Source organism: Acipenser ruthenus, chromosome 20, assembly GCF_902713425.1.
Source record: "Acipenser ruthenus chromosome 20, fAciRut3.2 maternal haplotype, whole genome shotgun sequence".
Classification (NCBI taxonomy): Eukaryota; Metazoa; Chordata; class Actinopteri; order Acipenseriformes; family Acipenseridae; genus Acipenser; species Acipenser ruthenus.
In genome coordinates, this window is record NC_081208.1 from 21,766,601 (window position 1) to 21,787,471 (window position 20,871).

Genomic DNA, 20,871 nt, shown 5'->3' on the forward strand with positions numbered 1-20,871 from the left:
ATTAGAAGTGTTAGCTACTGTCAAGCAATACAATACAAATTGATTTTAAATCTAGCGTCCTCCACACCATGGCATCCTAGAGAGCTGTACAAAGTTAAAAACAAAACAAGCTATATATATATATATATATATATATATATATATATATATATATATATATATATATATATATATATAATATGCATATATGCACACAGATATAATACACTCCAGTTACAACCAATTATATAAAAGCACATTAAAAAAAGTATATTTTTAATTTCGATTGATATAAGCAGTTCTCACAATGCCTCAACACAGACTATTTTTTGTCTGTGCCAGAAACAATTGTACAATTCACTTTTTTTAACAGTATAGAACACAATAGCCCTTCGAACAGATTTGTGTCCATCCATAAACACTGAAAAACCAGTGCTGTGTATATCTTACACAGACTTCTGTATGTCAAGATCTAAATGAAGAAAGGCAGTTTAAATTCTCTCTCTCTCTCTCATTCCTTCTCGTACAGGTACATGGTCCCTGCTGTCTGGTTACCTATGGTATTGTATCTGAGCTGGTATTGCTTTACTTTGCTGGCCCAGGGAGACACAAGACTCTTCACTACTTTTACATCAGGTAGGTTTACATAGGTTTTTTACATTTTGCTCAAAAGAACCAACTATCCAACGTTTTGGTATGTTGTCATACCTTTGTCAGTGGAAAGTGTGTTTGAAAATAAATAGTGGAGGTACTTCTAGGCTTTCAATGCCATGGCAACAGCGCTCACATTTGTATTAAAATCCATTAATGTGTTTGTGATGTAATTTACTACATAGTTAGTTATGTAACAATCTACTATTCCTTTTTTATTTATCCATTTATTTTCTTTTATTCTTCTGTATTGTACATTATCTAATTTGATCTCTTCTAAAACTACAAATTGTAAGTCATTCATGTTATGTAAAGTGTTGAACTATTGGTTCATTTATTGTTTTATCTCTTATATTTGATAGGTGATTCTGTATTCTTTTATATAACGTTGTACCTGTCTCTCTTACATATTTTAATTGGTTACATTTTTTAGTGCTGGTGTTGCATATCTTTTTCCTGACTCGTCTGTTTTTATTGTAATGTGAGGGGTTCATGTTAGTGGATTCATGTTTCATTATCAATATTTTCTGATGAGGCTCCAACCATGGTGGTTATGTAACATTTTTCAATGGGTGGAACATGTGATTCACCAATCAGAGAGCAGCATCTCTGACTGCTGTTTTATAAAGACAAATGATAAACACTATTTCAAATAACAAAATGAAAAATAAACCTCACTTAAAAATAAAACTGCACTTAAAAGGCTTACATTTAAATACCAGATGTTTGATTCTAGTTTTGTAAAGTTGAACAGCAATTTATGGAGCAAAATACTTTGCCCCCCCTATTTAATGTATTTATTAAATGCATGGTTTATTAATTCCAAAGTAAGAAATTCATCATGTTCACAAGGAATTCACTGGTCACATGTTGCCTTTGAGTCAGTCTTCCATTCCCATGTGTGCTCACATAACTCCTTGATTGTGTCCCCCTGTCTCTGTTCATGTTGTGTCCATCACAGAGTACACTATCCTTGTGCACAAGTACAGCTTCCCCTTCTTGTTCCTGCTGGGCATGTTCATCTGGTCTCTAGTAGAGTACCTTATCCATCGCTTCCTGTTCCACATGAGACCTCCAGCCAGTAACTATTACCTCATCACACTTCACTTCCTCTTGCATGGCCAGCACCACAAGGTAAGCCATCTCCAGGGCTGAGGAGTTGCCATGGCACCAGAGGGTTACAGAGGATTTACAACAGTAGATCAGGACAAAATTGTACACTGGGTGGGTGTGGGAGCATTTTTATACATTATTTTGTATAATTAACCAAAAGCCACGTGGCTCTGCTTCTGTGAAAAAAATGTTTTTTTAACCAAAGCAAGGGTGCCACCATAATGAGTTTTGTGTACATGTGAAAATATATTCAGTTTTCAGTTATTTTAATGATAGGAGTAGTTAATGCTATCAATGTACCTGTTCAACCTTGAGTGGCATGGCCCTCCAGGACTGTGATTGCACACCCCTGCTTTACGGTGTGGTATCTCACCCTGGCCTCACAGTCGGATGGTTCTCAGTCCCATGCATCTCTCATTACAGTCCCCGTTCGATGGCTCTCGTCTGGTCTTCCCTCCAATCCCAGCCTCCTTTGTAATCGGGGGTTTCTACATCCTCGTCCGTGTGCTGATGCCCTTGGGCCTGGGCCTCTCTGTCTTTGTGGGGGGACTCTGTGGCTATGTGGTTTATGACATGATCCACTACTACCTGCACTATGGTTGCCCAAAAAAAGGAAGCTACCTGTATGGGCTCAAGGCATACCACGTCAAACACCACTTTGAGCACCAAAGATTGGGTGAGACTGTGCTTGCAGGTCATTCTGCAGCGTTTAATATTAAGCATCATTGTAAGGTTTTATGATCTAACTCTTCAGACATTTTTGTATCAGAAATCATTTAAATACACCACTTCACAAACCATTTGTTATTCAAATAACAATGTAAATAGATAAATAAATAATGATGAAATAAAAAAATATTTTTAGACTTTTTTGATCAATTGAATAAATAGAGGATACACCATGAATGTTCATAGAGTACTGTAGTTATTCCACAAATGAGGAAAGCCAAATAAGAAGAGTCGAGTGGGTTGGTCACAGCTATCCTCGTGAGTGAAATAACCACAGCACTATGAATGTTCATGGGGTATTCCTTTTTTTTTAATAACAAGGATAATTAGGGAGAAGAAAGTTTAAGTCAAATTAAACAATTAATTCTGAGTTTCACTTTAGATCAAGCTCCACATCTGCTTAGGAACTAAGCATAATTTGGAATAATGCTATTCGTCAGATCATTATGCCATTATATTTCAAAGAATGCAAGATAGAAAATTGAATAAAAAAAATGATTCACCCAGGACCACCTAATATAATAAGTTTTTTTCATGCTAGATATCTCAACACTGATATGTGAAACTGTTGCAAGTTTCTTTGTCAACCATTTTACAAAGGTTGCTTACATACAAAACATTATTTAATCCATCGAAGAGGACTTGAATAACAGTCTTTAATAATAAGTGCATTACTCCAGCAGTCGCTCATCTGCTGATGTGCAGCCGTGGTAAGAGGCCCAGGTTGCTGCAGCGGGCTGCCTGTAAGCTGTGTGTGTGTTTCTCTTGGCAGGCTTTGGAATCACCACCCGTTTTTGGGATCACCCTTTCAACAGCCTCATTCCAGAGGAGACCTTCGGGAAAGACCACTGACTGCGCCTCCTTCTCCAGACACTCCCTCCCTTCTCCAGACCCTCCCTTCCTCCCTCCCTTCTCCAGACCCTCCCTCCCTTCTAGTGACTCACCTCAATGGGCAGGTGTCCCTACAAGCTGGTCCAGGGAGGAGATACCCATATATGTTCTGTACATGTTCATGCCTTTGCATTTACTACTTTCTCCTGTCTCAAATCCTCCCTCATCTCTATCACCTAATCACATTCAATCCTAGCTAACCCCCGTCCCCTGGAGTCTAATAATATATTTATTAATGGTTAAAAATAGCTTTCTTAATTATAATTTTTATTTACAGTAATGTTAATGTTTCAACACTGAACCATTGGGTTACACATGAGAATAGGAAGCCAACTACCCAGTAGATGAAGGAATAATTCAGACAACTTCTCTGCAACGTGGCTTTATACAGAAAACAAGGAGTACCATTTAAACACAATTCTGAAGGCTATGCAGGATGTGTGCCAGGTTTCTGAATTCTCAGGGCACTACATGAGAACCAGCCTGTGTTCTATCAATCACCTTGTACCCCCCCCCCCCCCCCCCCAAAAAAGAATTAACTGATACCCATGATCATAGGACATTTGTGACCTATCTGTTCTTGCATGTTGTGTAATTAGTTAAGATGCATTTTCTCCTGTTTGGTTATATATTTTACACTCGCCAAAAGTGCACAGACACTAGTCTACAGAGTGTCCTAGTGTAAAGCAAAGCTACCAATGGAGTGTGAATAAGAGCAAGACAGACCGTATAGTCTGTAGAGGATATACAGCATCTTCTGTTAGGCTGCAGCATTTTTACTCTCCGTGTGGATGGCGGGGTCCAGTTTCATATGAAATTTCAGAAATTAGAAGCCATAAAATCTGGATATTTTTGGGAGAAGTTCTGCAGAGGACATGGAGCCTGATGTAGTTAAATCTTTTTTATATAAAGCATAGGCAAGTTCAGCCCACTAAACCCCTGAAGTTAGAGGAGCTGCCCATCCCCAACACTGCATTACATCTAACTTGAATTACACAAAGATGTGAAAGTATTTTTAGGGAAAGTGGTGGCGTGAACTATTTTATTTCTTATATACCTTTATTGTTTCTTAATTGTTCAGAGTTCAGGAGGGGGGGGGGGGGGGGGGGCGATAAGGCAGAAATCCACTGTGGTCAAATAGAAAGATAGAAAATGGTCATGGTTAGGAAATAGCCAGGCTGAGATTTGAGAAGTGGTAGGATTCTGTTAATGCAGGTCTGAGATTTTAACAGTGACAAGTTCACTTACGTGCATGTTTAGTGCAAAGAGAGGGTCTACCTTTTTTAGCCTTCAGGGCTAACCAAGCTCTAACATAACAAAACAAAACAAAAAAAAATCTTTATCATAGTGGATTTCTGATTTGTGTACATTTGCAAAAACTCTGCTGTAAATGTGTTTCCAGTAAAAGTTTATGTAATGTGTTGGGTGAAATATATATATATATATATATATATATATATATATATATATATATATATATTTATATATATATATATATGGAAAAAAAGAATGGTTTCTGTATGTGTGTGTGTGTATTTTCTTAACAGCTTCTAATCACTTTCTGATAATCTGTTTACTACAAAATATATTTTGTAATTGTTTTGGAACATAAAATTTCTATGCAAAAGTTGAATTGCAATTGTAAATAAATATTTGTATATTTCGAATTTTTTTATGATGATTGTGTCGTCATTCTGTCGTAAGATAGTACAACCTACGTGTGAATGCAGGTTCATTGTGTTTCTGTGTGATTATTCATTTTTACATTCTGATTTTGTTTTTTAACAATAACCATCAGAAAAATAATAATGAGGTGAAATTATGCAGGTTTGGGACTCTGCTAATGCACTAGTTTACAGACTGGAGTTCGGTCACAAGTGATATTGAGCTCAATTTAGCCACCGACTGCCATATAATTCAGCAGGGTTTGATTAGAATAGGATTGATGTGCACTTGTACACCCAGAGCTAAATTCACTGTGCCAGGCAGCAGCCAGTTCCATTAACCCTCACCTACTGTAAATGCATTTTGCTTCAAGCATGAAGAGAAAAATATTAAAACATACTCAGCAGGGAGTTTTTTGAAAAGAGGTAATGGCTGCTTAAAATGTATGAAGTGTGATCATTTTGTGTATTTGTCCCTTTCTGTTACTGTGAGTGGATGCTGTGGTACCTGGAACATCAGAGTAGCAAGGTGACAGCTCAGATACATACTTCCAACAAACGATAATCCTGTATTTGAATTAATAGCTTTTTTTGAAACTGTTGTTCTATGTGCTTCTGAGTTGTTGTTTTTTTTTAAAGGCTATTATCTAGAAGCTTTAAAATCCATTTATCAGATTCAGCTTCTTTGAGCTCATCATCTCCTTGTACACTGCAATTGGGATTCTCATTAGTACTGACGTTATCCAGATCAAAGGGGTCAAACTCACTTTAATACCCCTGTTTGGTGCATTAGTCAGGCTGAATAGGTACACTGCAATCGACCTATTGGGCTGGATTTTCAAAGCCAGTGTTATTGTATCGAACTCGTGGTATAGTAACGAGAGCTTTAGTAGCGATTTTCAAACAAAATGTGTTAATTAAATCAATCTGTTAATGCTTTGAAATTGAATCGATGAGGTACATTGATGAATGCATTTCTCGTTAAAAAACTTGATTGTCGCAGGTGACCTACATCACTTCCTGTCAACTTTTAGATAAGGGGAACTAATCAAAGTGCATGTTATCAATAAAAATGAATGGAAGCATAATTCGTTGTTATGGAAACTTCTAGCTCACAGGGGGCGGCTCTCCCACCAGCTAGCAGCAGCCAAATGAAATGGAAATAAAAAATAATGGGAATGTCAATGTTGTGTGCAATTTGTAAACTTAATTTAAAATTGCGCATTTTGTCATGCAGAATGTACATTTATTTAGAACACTTCACATTTAAAATGCTGATATACGATTCATAAATAATAATAATAATAATAATAATAATAATAATAATAAATAAAAATTAAACCTCACTAGTCATATACCCTCATTTCGGGGGGATATTTTGCCACAGCTTACTATATACTCTTTTAATGTGCATTTTGCAATCTTTTTTTTTTTGGTTAAAAAAATATAACGTAAGCCACCTATGTATATTGGTTGGAATTTATTTTCTTACGTTGACATCTACTTTTGTCTGTATTTTAGTATGTACGATTGTGGGCTATAAATATGTTTTAAGTTCCATTTGTGTTTGTAGTTGTTAGCTATATGTATGTAACACTCCGTTATATATTTATTAAGCTTTTAAAAAATACCATAGAACTCCCTACCCAATACACACTTTGTTTATAATTAATTGTTCCGTGAATCTTCTAATCATGCATTTTCTCTGGTACTCTTTGCTCACCTCAGTGATAAATAAACTCAACATGATTAGAAGTAGTCACCGAACACTTACAGTATTATAAGAACATTTTATATGCATACGAATGTGTGAAGGTGAAAGTGTACCTTGTACATAAAGTGTGGGGGGAGTCTGACAACATTAAATACGTTAAGGCAAATTCCATGTCAATGATCTGAACCACATTTCTAGTGGATCTGTGTGGCCTTGTATGCCTGTTCCTCATTCTTGTGTGGATTAGACACAGGTGTTAAAAACCAAGGATGCATTGCAAATCCGCAATCACCTAAGGAAACTTTATTGTAATATCTAAGATTTCAGTTGTATAATTCAAATAAAATCTACAGTACAGGTCAGCTGTCATATAATGTACGTATGCAGAATTCAAATAGGCTGTACAGTTGCATTGATAATTTCTTGGTAGTAACATTACACTTCGTGCAAATAACGGTCTATCATTTTAGCAATACAATAAAACGTTCCGTAAGGTTACAAATGGTTAAAACAAGTGAACAAATCTCCTTCACAACCGCAAGTATGGAAAAGGCTAAAATATTTTCATAACTACAAATATTGAATTATCTAGGCTGTCTGTAAGAAATTGACTCTGGTCCTGTACACTTCCTCTCTCTGTATCGTCAGCACAGATCTGTTAAATGTATGTTTCAAAGTGAGTTATATACTGAGGTGTTTAATAAATGGAAGGCTTTAGGACCATGTGACCTACCAGGATGGTTACCGGAAGGGAAGGAAAACAAACAGCGTTCTCCACTAAAAGTGGTTCAACTCGCTGTCTGAGATTCACTGAAGAGCCTGGGCATGAAGACTGGTCTAGGTCAGAGAATGGATAAAGCGGAGCGCCAGCCCGCCCACCACTGAAACGAAAAGAGGACACTGATCTTTACAGGTAACACTTTCTTTCTTAATCTGTAAATTTCCCATTACTCTCTGCAAAATAAATAGATTCTTAAAGTTTGCTTCTGACGGTCCATCTGTGAACAGCATTTGGGGCAGGAATGGGGTGACTAGAATGTGAAGGGGAATGGAAGTCTTCCACCTCCTTTCGTCCCAGGCCTCCTCCCCTTTAGTGGAACATCAATGCTCCTCATTGTTTGTAGTGATGATTCTTCATGGTTAGGTTTTAGGGCGAGAGGGGTTTCCCTGCAGCCTGGCTGGGTCCTCCAGCCGTGCAGTCATGCGTGCGCAGGTTGTAATAGACGTCATTAGTTGTTTTATTTCCTTTATTTCGTCTGCTAAATGTCTGTAATAATAATGTTTTTAAACGATCAATTAAATAACGATGTTTTAATCAAATCAAGCCATAGTATTAGTGTTTTTTTCTTCTTCAAATAAATACATTTCAAGATCTGCTTCTTCTGGGGAGCGCCTACGCATTGATTTAAATAATCGTCAGCATTATTTTCTGAACCCAGTCACGTAAAAATGTTCCTCATATGCTTATTTTTTCCAGATACTGAGATGCATTATTATTGGGGAAATGTCATACAGTGTGATATGGATAACTATAATAATGTGTAATAATGCTCACAGTGATATGCATATTACCATATAATGTGACATTCCCATTGCAATCGCGTACTACAGTCATCTGTATTTAAATAATAATCTTCATCAACACTGTTTCAATATATCCCTTGTATGAACAAGACAGGGTCTCCCCTGATAATGAATAAATCAATGAAAGATAAAAAGTAAAATATATATTTATGAAGTCAATGACATGCACAGGTATTTCACATCAAAGACCGTCTTTGGAAAATAAAGGATGTTATTTAAAAATATATTGCTTTAATTTCCATTGAGTTCCATTCCACTCAAATCATGTTAAAGGCAAATATATTGAGAACAGTGATAATAATAACACTCAGTGTTAGACCAACAGAACCCAGAACCACTCAGAATGATTTAAACATCATACAAGATTAAGGGATACGTATAATAAATAAATAAATTTAAATTATATTTGAAGCTACTTACGCTAAGATATTTACAGTCAAAATTAATATACAGGCGCACTCCAACTGATCCTGTTTGAACAGTTACGTTCAAACAAGCATGGGTTAAACTTTTAATGGAGAATCTGGTTAAAACGGACTCGTTTATAACGTTTAATACGTAGTTTCTCTGTTCCACAGGCAGATGTTTTGTGTTTAATACGTACAGTTTAATATATACAGTACTGTTTACATATAGTTTTCCTGTTCCACAGGTAGATATATTGCGCAAGTAAGTTACATCCGGGACAGTAAATGACAGTCACGGCGGCATTTGTGACATCAGGCAGGAAAAACAGTTGCTGTTTACTTTTATTCTTCAATGTTTTTGTTGGCACAGCCGTTGTTCAGTTCAAAAGTAAACTATACCATTTTAATTACATTTGGCGGAAATGTAAATTCGTAAAAGGGTACTGTTTATTTTGTAAGGCCCTGAGGGACGTGTTTTGTATAAATATTAATAAGCTCCCGTTCTTTGGCAGTTAAGCTTTCTTTTGTTATTTATATTTTAAGGTACTTACGACGTTCGCAGTTACATACAGCGTTTTATAATTGTGTTTACTACGTACTTGTTTATAAAGTACTGATTTCCACTGTCCCTTGGAGTCCATTATAAGTGCCTGTGTATAAAATAACTGGAACTGTAAATTATGACATGGTTGTAAAGCGTGACTGTTTTTATGTAAACGTGATGTGCAGCTATTCAATTTGTTCTTCAAAAACACCTTGACGTCATTTGAAATGTTTGTTTTTCGTGGTGTAAGCAGTTTATTGAAGTCTTTTCTCTGGGGATAGCAGAGCGCTGTTTGGAATAGTGAATTTGTTTGGCACGAGCCTTATTTGGTAATGACAGTCAAAACTAGAGCTGCAAATTCCAACTCAACCTATAATTTATATTTATATTTATTTATAGTATAAACGAACATGCACAGGGAGGATGCTAACCACTCACTGTGCGGTGCTGTTTACTGTGATTTTGATAGGGAGAAAGGATTCCCCTTTTTAATGTTTTGTTAATTTTTAAAAAGCCTTTCACCTCAAAAAATTACACAGTGATTAAACAAACAAATAATGACTGTTGCCTTTCAACAAGAACTTAACCATTATTATACAGGGTTTTTGAAAAAGTAAAATACAAGCACATGTGTACTGACATTTTTAGCTACATCTAATTGTAACGAAACTAAAGGCGTTCTTTACGTAAATACTCAACGGTGTAAATTAATTTTACATTTACTCTTACTTTAAGTGTGTGTGGGAGAAAGCCCACCCACCCATCTGGGATAGTCAGGACAAATTCAGATCAATGCATTTACTTACATGAGACTAGGTTTGGGGCTGTATCTCTCAAACTAGTACTGGTGATTTGATGTTTCTATTCAACAAACAGTCGACTTGATGTTTGCAGCTCTCATTTAGACATGCTTTTGAGTATATCTTTGAGTGTTTAAAGTTTTAAACACTCGTTTAGGTTTTTATTTGCCAAGATGCTGTTCCAGAGGGTCTCTAAGGGGGTCGTCACCATAGCTAGCGGTTCCTGGACCAAAGTGACCTGCAAGTGCTGCTTCACTGACACTGTTCGGCCGCTGCTGGTGATTGAACTGAACAAGGATGTCCAGCTGGAGACCAAACAATGGATCATATCCAAGATAGAAGCTCCTGCCAATAAACAAGGTAAGAGGACTTTGCTCTCACAGGTATGTATCTTTTCAATTACAGCCTTCTACCACCAGTTGGCAACAAAGGTGAGCAAGAGGGGGAGTGGTTTTAGCCACACTGTCCAGGTGTATTTATTATATTAGTGTTACAGAACCCCCTGCAGTGTTTACAAGAAATTGTAGACCAGCATTTTGGATGTTGCTGTTTTGCATTTTGAGTACTTAAAAATGGACCATGTTTTCGGTCGCTTGTTCCAAGTGGTTCCATTATTTCTATTTTGTTCACCCTGTCTTGGTTATTTGAGAATACTTTGTCGAGGCAAGTGCTCTCCCTGGTAGCTGCATTTACAAATTGTGTTAAGAAGCAGTCATTTGCCATTTCTACCATTTCAAGTTCTGTCATTCCACAATCTCGAGGGTTGTACCATTTAATACCTGGGAAGATGATTATGGTGTCCCCTTCCTTGCATGCATCTCTGTTGTTGTTGTATAAAGGGGTGCTGTCATTGGTATCCATATTTGGCAGTCTATGTCCAATGGTTTTACCCTGCTAATCTCTGTTATACAGCATCACATCTCCTCTTGTTCCTCTTGTTCTGTCTTGACTAATTGAGTATTTCTTTCTGTCACTTGGGGTTAGCTTGCAGTTCATTAATAAACACTGTTCAGTTGTTTAAAAGAGGGTTTATTAGTGTCCTAAAGAATTGTGAATAGGGCTAGATATTATAGTATATTAAACATATTTAACTGCAATTCAACTTTACTGAACTTGTTCCCAGGTTAAATACAAATTGAGTCTTACTATTATATCCTCTCAGATTAAAGACCATGAAACATGGCGTAACTTTCAGGAAGCAAATTGAATGGGTTTTATCTGAAAAGTTCCCTGGTGATGGATGAACTGAAGGAGTTTTACAGGCTCCTATTTCTTTCCTTTTTAGTTTTGCTGACTACAGTTGTTGTTATGTTTAAAGTGTTGTGTTCCCCCTAGGAGCTCAGCTACTGGCTCACCCCGGTGAGGATGACGATGGTGACATGATCCTAGTCGCTGCACCTTCCTGCACACTCCTGAGGAATGCTGAGGCCCTGGGGCTTTCCAAACCCTACCGTGACGGGACCATGCTTGCCTTCTCATACCCGGACAGAGCCAACTTCAAAAACGCAGGTACAAGAACATACCCAGTGTATAAAACTCAAGATCTGTGAAACAACAAGTATTTTTTATATTTGAGACATGCTGTAGTAATTCTAGGGGCGAAGTTCAGTTAGCTGCGCAAACCTTATTGGTTACTCAGTTTTATATAGACCAAGTCTACCTTTCTCTAAATGTTGTAATTGTAATTTGGTTTTCTGTTATTCATTTTAGACAATGTTGAAGAGCTCCTGACTCTGGCAGAACAGCAATACATTTCTAAAAAAGAGCTGTATGATTTAAAAGCTGGCACTAATGAATCGATCCCTGGTTTTTCCAAAGACAAAGGGAGTCTGTACCCTGGAGAGCCGATATGTAAGTAAGAAAAAATGTAAAATGAAGTCTACTCTCAGAACTGTTTAAAATAATTGCAACTAACAAAATAATTCCATAAATATTTTGAACTTCCATTAGCTCCATAGGTCACACCTGTACAGTTTCGAAAGAAACGCATGTTATACATAGCACAGATTTATCCTTTATTTTTCGGTTATTTGTTGCGCTTCCTGGGCCATGTCACCTCAGCAGTGTATTCTGGGTAAAAGCTTGTTACTGGCTGGAAGCATGTCAGTCAGTAGGGGAAGCAGCCAATTGGTTATTAACTGAAAAAAAAATTCAGCAATTTCACTCTCCTGGTGAACTGACGCAGGAAGTACAAGACAGTCTAAAAGCATGGCTTGCAAACAGATTTTATAGTACATGTTTGCTGTAATGTGTGCTTTTTTCAAAACTGCACATTTCAACCTATATGTATGTGAATGATATGATATATTTATGGAACTATTTTGTTAATTACTTTAATACAAGAAAAATATCATTTTTAAGTATGGTATTCTACAATAACAAAGGAGAGAGGAACAAGTGAAAAAAAAAAAAAAATCCTGCCAGTTTCATGTGATTTGCACTTTCTTGTTGCTTTAGTTCAGAAGCTGGAGAAGAGCGGAATAGTGAAGACAATGTACCCACTGCATGACAAAGAGAAACTGAGCGCCTTCTCAAAACAGTGGTACTCCCAATTTAACTCTGGGGTGCAGCCGTTAGGTAAGGATAAAGACTACCTGTAAAGCACTAATTCACCCTGTAGGCTGGAGGTGGTAATTGCCCAGGGTTCCTCTGTCAATTGCTCTTTCCTATTAGTTTACTGTCTCTCAGCAGTTGTCGGGCCCCTGTGATGTGTACTGAGGTTTGTAATTAGTCTGAAAAAATACATAAAAAGCACAGCTACCAAATTATTTAAAAGTTTGCATTACCAGCAAATCAATTGGGACCCGCAAGAACCCAGCTGCAGTAGAGATAATTACCCATTATTTTTCACATTTAGATCTAATTTCTGTATACCATCTGTTGGCCAATGGAAAATGGTCCCTTGATGGTTCTGTCAAGCAGCTACATTACTCGACCCTGCGATTAGGAATTTGTTTATTTAAGGAAAAAGGATGGATACAAGAAAACTAACAAAATGAACGTCTGCAAAGTTAATTACGTGTTAATTAAGCTCAGCTGGAGTGTTTTCAGTGCTCGCAATAAAACCTAGCACTAGTGGGAAGGGAACAGTATTTCATACGCACGATTCTAACTGTTCACAAACATTGTAGATGAGAAATTGATGAATTGATGAATATTATCTATTCAGAGATGTCAAGTAGTCTGAGTGAGGAAACATGTGGGTACACTGCAGTATATAACACAGTAGCGATGAGCACCAAATGACAAATAAGCTATCTGAGGATTGAAAATAAAATATTTCACAAGATATACATTCAAGAAGGTTAAAATACAGTTTACAATATTAAAATGACAGTTTAACAACATTGTAGCTATTTTGTAACTGCAGCTGCAAACTGTTTAGCGTGTAACAGACATCACTACAGTTCAGCACAGTGCAATTATAGTGCTAATCCGTCTCAGTAAAACTGTCTGTAGCATAACATCAAATACAGTTCTTGTTTATTTCACATTCAATCATATATACAGTTTCCTTCTTGGTTAATTATATTCTTTTTCTTTCCCCACACAGATTACATCCACTCCTATTTCGGTGGGACTGTGGCTTTCTATTTCAGTTTCCTGGGCTTCTACAACCTCTCACTGCAGCTCCCTGCTGTTCTGGGTGCTGTTCTTTACTTCTTGCCCTGGAACTCCCTGAATGGCCAGGTCCTGTTGGCCATTTTCAATGTGGTTTGGTCCACAGTGTTCCTGGAGCTGTGGAAGAGACGGAGTGCAGAGCTGGCTTACGGTTGGGGGACCCTGCTGCTTAACAGCACCTTCGAAGAGCCGCGACCCAACTACTGGGGCACCATGGGACACAACCCAGTAACGAAACGCTGGGAGCCGTACTTCCCAAGTGCTGAGCGGAAGAAGAGGATCTGGTTTGTGTCCACCCCTGTAGTGTGTGCTTTCCTGTGGCTCACAGTGATGGGGATGGTGGCCTACTTCTACTTAGAGTGGTGTGTGAAGGATTATTACAGCCGGGAGCCCTCGTGGCTCGCTATGCCCCTGCTGTACCTTCCTTCAGTGCTGCACATACTATACGTGGACTTCATGAACCATGTCTACAAGACAGTGGCACACATGCTGACAGAGTGGGGTAAGCTGCTTACCCCTACTGAAATAATACAATGTCTCATAGTCAAATGTTTGTTCGTTGTTAAAAAACAGGAAGGTAAGAAAAACACTGCTATATTCACACGGTTTCACATAACCCTTTTGCTCTTAAATGTCCTTTATCTCAAATATAAAGGCCCATTAAACTAGAATAGTTAAGTAAAGGGGCATTTCCAATACAGCTTAATAAGAGAAAGCAGAACATAAAGCCCACGTTCCTTATAGATATGGATACACGCAAATAACAGCACAGTGTCCAATGAGCGGCTGTCATGCTAGATGTTGTTTACGGCAGATGCTTGAGGTTATCACATACTGCGTTATACATAGACCTGTAATAAACAAAACATGCAGCCAACGTACAAAAAACCAAAAGAATCGTAATAAATTAAATGACAAACACTTCGACTAGAAGTCTTTTATTTTTTTTAAAATATTTGAAGACTTTGAAAAGACTTCTAGTCCAAAGTTTGTAGTTTAATTTATTACATTTCTTTTAGTATTTCTAAATGTACAAGGATAGGAACTAAAACAAATTGGAAACCACTGTAATATATAGTGCACACTGACATGCTGGCAAGGTGACAATTTCAACTGCTTACACAGTGCAGTCCTGGCTGCCCATGTTGGCTATACACCCTGTGCACATTGCTAATGGCAGGGTTACTCATCTTTGTTCTCTAATTCATTTATCTTTCTTTTCCCAGAGAATCACAGAGTGGAGTCAGACTTCCAGAAACACTATACTCTGAAGGTTTTGGTGGTAGGTGTGAGTTTTTGTCCCTCGTTCATGTCACTGTCAATCTGCACCTGGTGAGGCCTGGAAATTACTCACTTTGTGCTCTCCTTGTCATTGCAGTTTAGGTTCATCAACTGTTTTGCTGTCTTGTTTTATATCGCCTTCTACAAGCAAGACCTGGAGCTGCTCAGAAAGGTAGGGATATTTAAAAAACTATATAAAATGGAAATGTAATATTTTTTTTAATATACAGTACATTCTAATATATTTTGGTAAATATATTGTGATATGTGCTACTTTTGCAGTTTTCTATCTTCTATTCTTTTCTGTTTTAAAATGAACTTTCCTGAAGATATCTATAATGCGTATATGCTAAGAAAGAGTTGACTTTGTTTCCATCTTAACAGACCCAAGAGGGACGGTTCTTAACATTATCATCACGTTGTCATAAAGAGATGGGCATGTCATTTTGTGTCTATGTATCTTTACAAGTGTTACGGAACCCCCTGCAGTGTTTGCAAGAAACACATTACTTTACCGTTTGCTGTTCCACATCCTGTGCTGTTGATATCGCAGCATTTTTTATCAACTTATTCCCTATAGTTTTTTATTCACACATCATAAGTAAATAAACTAGGAGTTACTTTTTTCAACCTTTACAGGGGAACGTTCAAGATTTGTTCTGCTAAACATCGCAGTGCATCCAGTTCATAATCCCTCCTACAACAATTCTGGTGCTTTGATTGAGATGAGTGGCATATTGTGCGGACAGAAAACCTGCATTGTTGCCAGAGGGTGTATGATCTGTATGTTTATAAGAGTTTTTTTTTTTTAGCCTGACGAATGATCCACAGTAAATTTTGAGGACTGTATTGCCCAATTGATATATAACCCATGTCGAGTCAACAAAATAACGCATAAATATGGACCACACGGGACACAGCAAAGGTACAATGAGTGCGAGGCAAATCACTATCATTTCGGGGTGCTATTTTAAAATATGTTTAATGACACGAACAAGCTATGAAAGTCAATGATGTTTGGCAGCTGACTTGGAATGTGTAGAACCCTCACCATGGAGACGACCCTGTGGTGACCCTTTCCTAGCGTATTAATGAGTGCCTGTGTTTCTCCCCCTCGGAAGAGGCTGGTGTCCCTGTTGATTGTCAGTCAGATAATAAACCAGGTTACAGAGGCGCTGGTGCCGTACCTGCTGGAGAGATTTTTGCCGAGCCAGGGGACGAAGCAGAGAGAAGCTGACCCGCATATTGACAAGTTCCGTGCCCAGGGCTGCCAGCCGGAATACCCTGTGAGTCTGCATTGTACTCCAGAAGAGTCCAACACATGAAAAGCAATTACTTTGTATCAAGGATATAGCGCTGAAATACATCTAATACATTAATATAGTAATGTTTAAAGAATATATTCCACAGTATGGATCCTATTCACAAAGCCTTTACTTGTGAGTTGTTTAAGCTGTGTTCAAACTGATTCCAGACTGATCTGACTTTTCAGACTAACCCTCCGGTTCAGCTCAGTCCTGCTGGGGAGTAGGTCTCTGGTCGATTTTGGATAGAACAGTTTTCACAAGATCAGTTCAAGTAAATGGTTTGCTTTTCCAAAAACAGTGTTGTGCAAGCTGGTGAATTTGTCTACCTTTTTGGATTTCACTGTAGTAAAAGACCTGCCTGATTTAAATAAAAATATAGTTTACACATGTCTGCATATTCCTCCTTCACAAAAAAATACAGGACTAAATTATATATATATAATTATTCATGAAAAACTTTAATAGGGTCCTATGTCATGATTTAGATTTAGTAGGGCACAAATTATACTTTCCCATTCTCATCCTCACTGCTCATTGTTTCAGTTGGTATGACTCACCATTGGTAAAATCTAAAATTTTGCTTTATTTTTAGGGGTTGTTTGCTGAGTACATCGAGCTCTTTGTGCAGTTTGGCTACCTCAGTCTCTTCTCCTGCGTGTACCCGCTCACAGCAGCCCTGCTCTTTCTCAACAATGTGACTGAGATCCGCACTGACGCTCTGAAAATCTGCAAGCTCTTCAGAAAGCCCTTTGTCGCTCCTGCTGCCAACATCGGGATCTGGCAGGTAGAGTAAGAAAGAAACAAGTGCAGCAAGCTGGATAGCAGTCATAGAAGGTACAGTGCAGGGCAGGAATAGCACAAAGCAATCACAGGATTTCTATACGATCAAATTCAGTTATACATTGGAGTTTGTGTATGCAGTTCATGTATTAGATTAGTTTACCAGTCTGCTGTCTACAGTGGAGTGAGAGAGCTATTTGTATTGAAGTGTTTCCTAGACCTCTATACTGGTGTTGGAAGAGTTAAGATGCATTAGATCAAATAATCACATTTATCCCCAACTACGAACTGGTAGTATATAAAACAATACTAAAAGAAACTATCAAAATCATGTTTACACACATACCGGAACTTCTGACTTTGTGTCTTCCCTCTGGTTTTGCTATGCCTACGGTTGCACCCATCAGAAATCATGTGTTGAAACAATTCCATCTGTACTGTATATAATGAACCGTCCCTCCCTCTCTCCTTAGACAGCTTTTGAAGCCCTGGGGTTTGTGTCAGTGATCTCCAACTGCTGGCTCATCCTCATCTCTCCGCAAGTCACAGGTTACTGCCAAGAGAATGGGGTTAGCTTTCGACATGCCCTACTCTGTACCATTGCTTTGGAGGTAGGAACACTCAGTGCAGGCTGGGGTCCAGTGCTAAAGGTGGTTCTGTTGAATCATGTACTCAAACTGTTTAATTATGTTGAAAAAAATGTAATAACTTAATTCTGCTAAACCCGAGTCATAATGAAATAGCTTGATGGACCGTTATCTCCCAGTGTAGGTCTCCCTAGATAAGTTTTTACTTGTGGAGGCTAAAAACATGAACAATATGTGTGTCTGAGCTTCACAATGGGAATTTACTAACAGTTAGGTAAACTCATCCCAGCCTCTGACTGGCAGTTAATTTCATTGTGACTTTAAATTAATAATTAGACATCATAAGTAAACCTGTATGACACTGAGGTACCTCCAAACTTAAGCTATTAAAATAGATTGTTTTGATCTATTTTTTTGCCTGTGTATACACTGTTCTCCCAGTTAGTTCCCCTCCCTCATGGTTTTCCTCTGTGTTGCAGCATGTACTCATCATTCTGAAGGTTGTTATAGCGTTTGTGATTCCAGACCTACCCAAGTGGGTGAGGATAAAAGTTGCTCAGCTTGAATTTCGGAGTCGCCAAGCTCTCAGAACAGGTAAATACACAAAGCACCACCGATTAATCCTTCATATATATATATATATATATATATATATATATATATATATATACACACCCCTCTCTCCCTCCCCTCCTCCCCCTCCCCCTCCCCCTCCGAGCCAGTTAAAATATCTATGAAATATCTGTTTTATTGTAACACATTGTAATCTTCACCATGTATTTATTTTAATTTCAGTTGCCTAAAGCCATCGGTACACTTACATAAGGAGATTCAATCCTGGATTAATATAAAATGACACTAGAGCGTCCTGTGTGGTTCAGCCAGTTCACACAATGGGAGGACTGCCACTCACCTTGCTCTTTAATGGGAAGTCAATGGCAAAAGACTATTCTGAAATTCCTAGTCTGAAAAACATGTGTGGGCTATCATGGAACAAGAACTTTACAATCAAGACCATTCCTAAAGTGATCTGTTCAATCTGAAACCAAACACTGCCTAATGACAGATCTTCCCTATCAATGGAAGCTGAGATCTGTCACTTACAGGGCTTGATGGGCATTCAACTGCAATGTCTATATTCCCTCAGAGAGAATGAATGACAGCTTTTATGTTTTTTTTTTTGTTTTTTTTTTAAATATAGCATTTTGTTACAGATGATAATACAGTAGGTAAAATAACCCGTTGCTACTTTATTACCACAGAATTTGTTTTATTCACTGTATTTCAGCCTCCTGTACGGAGGCAACTTCACAAGAGCTGACTTTTTATTACTGATATTGTATTGGTCTCTGTATAAATTATATTTGATATTTCTGAAGAACATGAACATTTCATGGGACCACTTATTCATCTGGAGTGTGGTGTTAATTCTCATTTATATGAAGAACTGTATCCAGTCTTCCAGCAATTCCAGTTGCTTGCACAGTCCCCAGAACTCAATAGTACCAGGGATGATCTGGAAAATGTAATTAGTCAGTGCCTGCAGGTACAGTACCACCGTTCCAGGCTCAATTTTACAGACCCTGACAGAAACAAGGAAGGATATTCCATAGGATGTCCATAGCAAATTGGGTTATCTGTGCCTCCATGTGTTGTATCAGTAGTGCTTTGAAAAGAGGCACACAAGCCTGATACTGAAAGGTATTCCTGATAGTGTTAGGACCAAATACTGGACACTGACAAGGTACAGTACTTTTCAAGAACAAAGACAAAGCAATGTATTAACTTGTATTATCAACTATTGAAAGTTTCCATATATATATCTATACACTTTTTTTTTTTTTATAAAAAGAGTTCTGGTGGGCTTCAGCTACTCACAAATCTACTGCCAAACTCCCATGAATCCTAAACTTTGCTCCCAATGTTATGTAAAAAAAAAAAAAAAAAAAAAACACTTGTTAACTGAACTGGTTTGAAAATGAAATATATTTTTATTTACAATTGTTTTTTTTTTGTTTTTTTTAACACAATTGTACAGTTTACGGCAATTGAATAAATAAACAATAAAACAGTTACCGTGAAGCAGTATTAGTTTCTTTAGCAGTCAGCACATTCTATTTTGAGTGGGGTAGGAAGGGGTTGCATATGGTAATGTTAAAATATCAGAACAGCTTTTACTGCTTGGGCACTGGGTTCAGTGGAAGCAGGGGTTAAAATACACAACACCAAAGGGTGAAAAAGTGCCAGTTACAACATCAAACCCACATTTATATCAAGTACTTTCTTTCTTTTTTCCTTAGACAAAGGGCCCAAATAGCACAAAACATAATTCAGTGTGATAGCATGGAAGTGCATACTGTAGTTGCTGACAGAGATGCAGTTGTTTTCTATTGTTTCTTGTCATTCATGGTATTCATAGTTAAGTTTTTTTAAAAGAGTGGTCTATGTAAACCCATTTGTGATCTGGCAGGTACACCAGACATAAGCAGTTTCCTTTAACCTGTTTTAAGTTGTTAGGTAATTATTAAAATTGAATAAAACATCTCTGAAATGTGTTAATTACACAACACAAAATAAAGGTCTCGTCTACACAATTACCGAGTACCAATCAATAACATTCTGACAGTGATTTGATAAAGAACCAGAGAAAACCACTCATATTTTATCTGTGATTATTTTTCTTATCTTTCTTTCATCCGTTTGATTTAAAATCATTCTGATTTCACTTCCTGATATTCACTTTGCTTGATTCCATAGAAACACACAGTTTACTGCAGTGAATTGTGGGACTGCAGACCTGGGCAAGATTTAACCTCCAATTAAACACAGCAAAAAAAAAAAACCATCTTCCAGTAAACACAGAGATAATTCCGTCAGATTGACTGACTCTTAAATCACTCGATCCCAAACTTATTTGTATGCAATTGTATGAGGAGGGCAAATGAGGTAAGACAGCTTTTCTTTGTGTGAAATTAACATATTTTTTTTATCAGGTATGTTTCGGTTTCATTTAATATTTCAAAAATATGTTAAAGGGAATTACTAGAAAATATCTGAGTATGTGCACACCCCTGATAAGAAGCTTGATCAACAACTGGACAGCTGTATATAAATCGAGCACTATAGCTAACATTATGCTTTACAGTGCATGTGAAAGAAAGGACAATATAAAATATAGAAAACTGAAACAATCACCCGGAATGATTTCAAAACACATTT

At 37.5% G+C, this 20,871-nt stretch overlaps 2 protein-coding genes across 3 annotated transcripts in view; both read left to right on the forward strand.

The window, feature by feature from the left end:
- LOC117425957 (fatty acid 2-hydroxylase-like) overlaps nucleotides 1-5,030 on the forward strand; it is a 39,570-nt gene extending 34,540 nt beyond the window's left edge. Inside the window, exons 4-7 of the mRNA XM_034043298.3 lie at nucleotides 509-615; nucleotides 1,592-1,764; nucleotides 2,167-2,419; nucleotides 3,245-5,030. Of these exons, the coding sequence (XP_033899189.1) occupies nucleotides 509-615; nucleotides 1,592-1,764; nucleotides 2,167-2,419; nucleotides 3,245-3,324 (613 nt within the window). The 3' untranslated portion in view covers nucleotides 3,325-5,030. The remainder of the gene's footprint in view (nucleotides 1-508; nucleotides 616-1,591; nucleotides 1,765-2,166; nucleotides 2,420-3,244) is intronic.
- Nucleotides 5,031-7,463: 2,433 nt separating this feature from the next.
- Nucleotides 7,464-19,727, forward strand: LOC117425446 (anoctamin-10-like). Of its 2 annotated transcripts, XM_034042395.3 has the most exons (13): nucleotides 7,467-7,654; nucleotides 10,234-10,436; nucleotides 11,412-11,585; nucleotides 11,787-11,927; nucleotides 12,534-12,653; nucleotides 13,630-14,199; nucleotides 14,924-14,979; nucleotides 15,076-15,150; nucleotides 16,100-16,264; nucleotides 16,878-17,069; nucleotides 17,539-17,676; nucleotides 18,132-18,246; nucleotides 18,448-19,727. In XM_034042395.3, exons 2-13 carry the CDS (start codon nucleotides 10,250-10,252, stop codon nucleotides 18,453-18,455), a joined length of 1,941 nt encoding a protein of 646 aa, XP_033898286.3. In that variant the 5' UTR covers nucleotides 7,467-7,654; nucleotides 10,234-10,249; the 3' UTR covers nucleotides 18,456-19,727. The 2 variants fall into 2 exon arrangements, 1 of the variants encoding a protein (XP_033898286.3); XR_009307912.1 differs by lacking the exon at nucleotides 18,448-19,727 and having other exon boundaries at nucleotides 7,464-7,654; nucleotides 17,543-17,676.
- Nucleotides 19,728-20,871: the final 1,144 nt, after the last annotated feature.

Excerpts from the sequence above, each read along its gene's own strand:
- LOC117425446 (XM_034042395.3), top strand. The coding sequence starts at position 10,250 with ATGCTGTTCCAGAGGGTCTCTAAGGGGGTCGTCACCATAGCTAGCGGT. Across the intron at positions 12,654-13,629 it reads CTCTGGGGTGCAGCCGTTAG|ATTACATCCACTCCTATTTC; the intron begins GTAAGGATAAAG and ends TTCCCCACACAG. Across the intron at positions 15,151-16,099 it reads ACCTGGAGCTGCTCAGAAAG|AGGCTGGTGTCCCTGTTGAT; the intron begins GTAGGGATATTT and ends CCCCCTCGGAAG.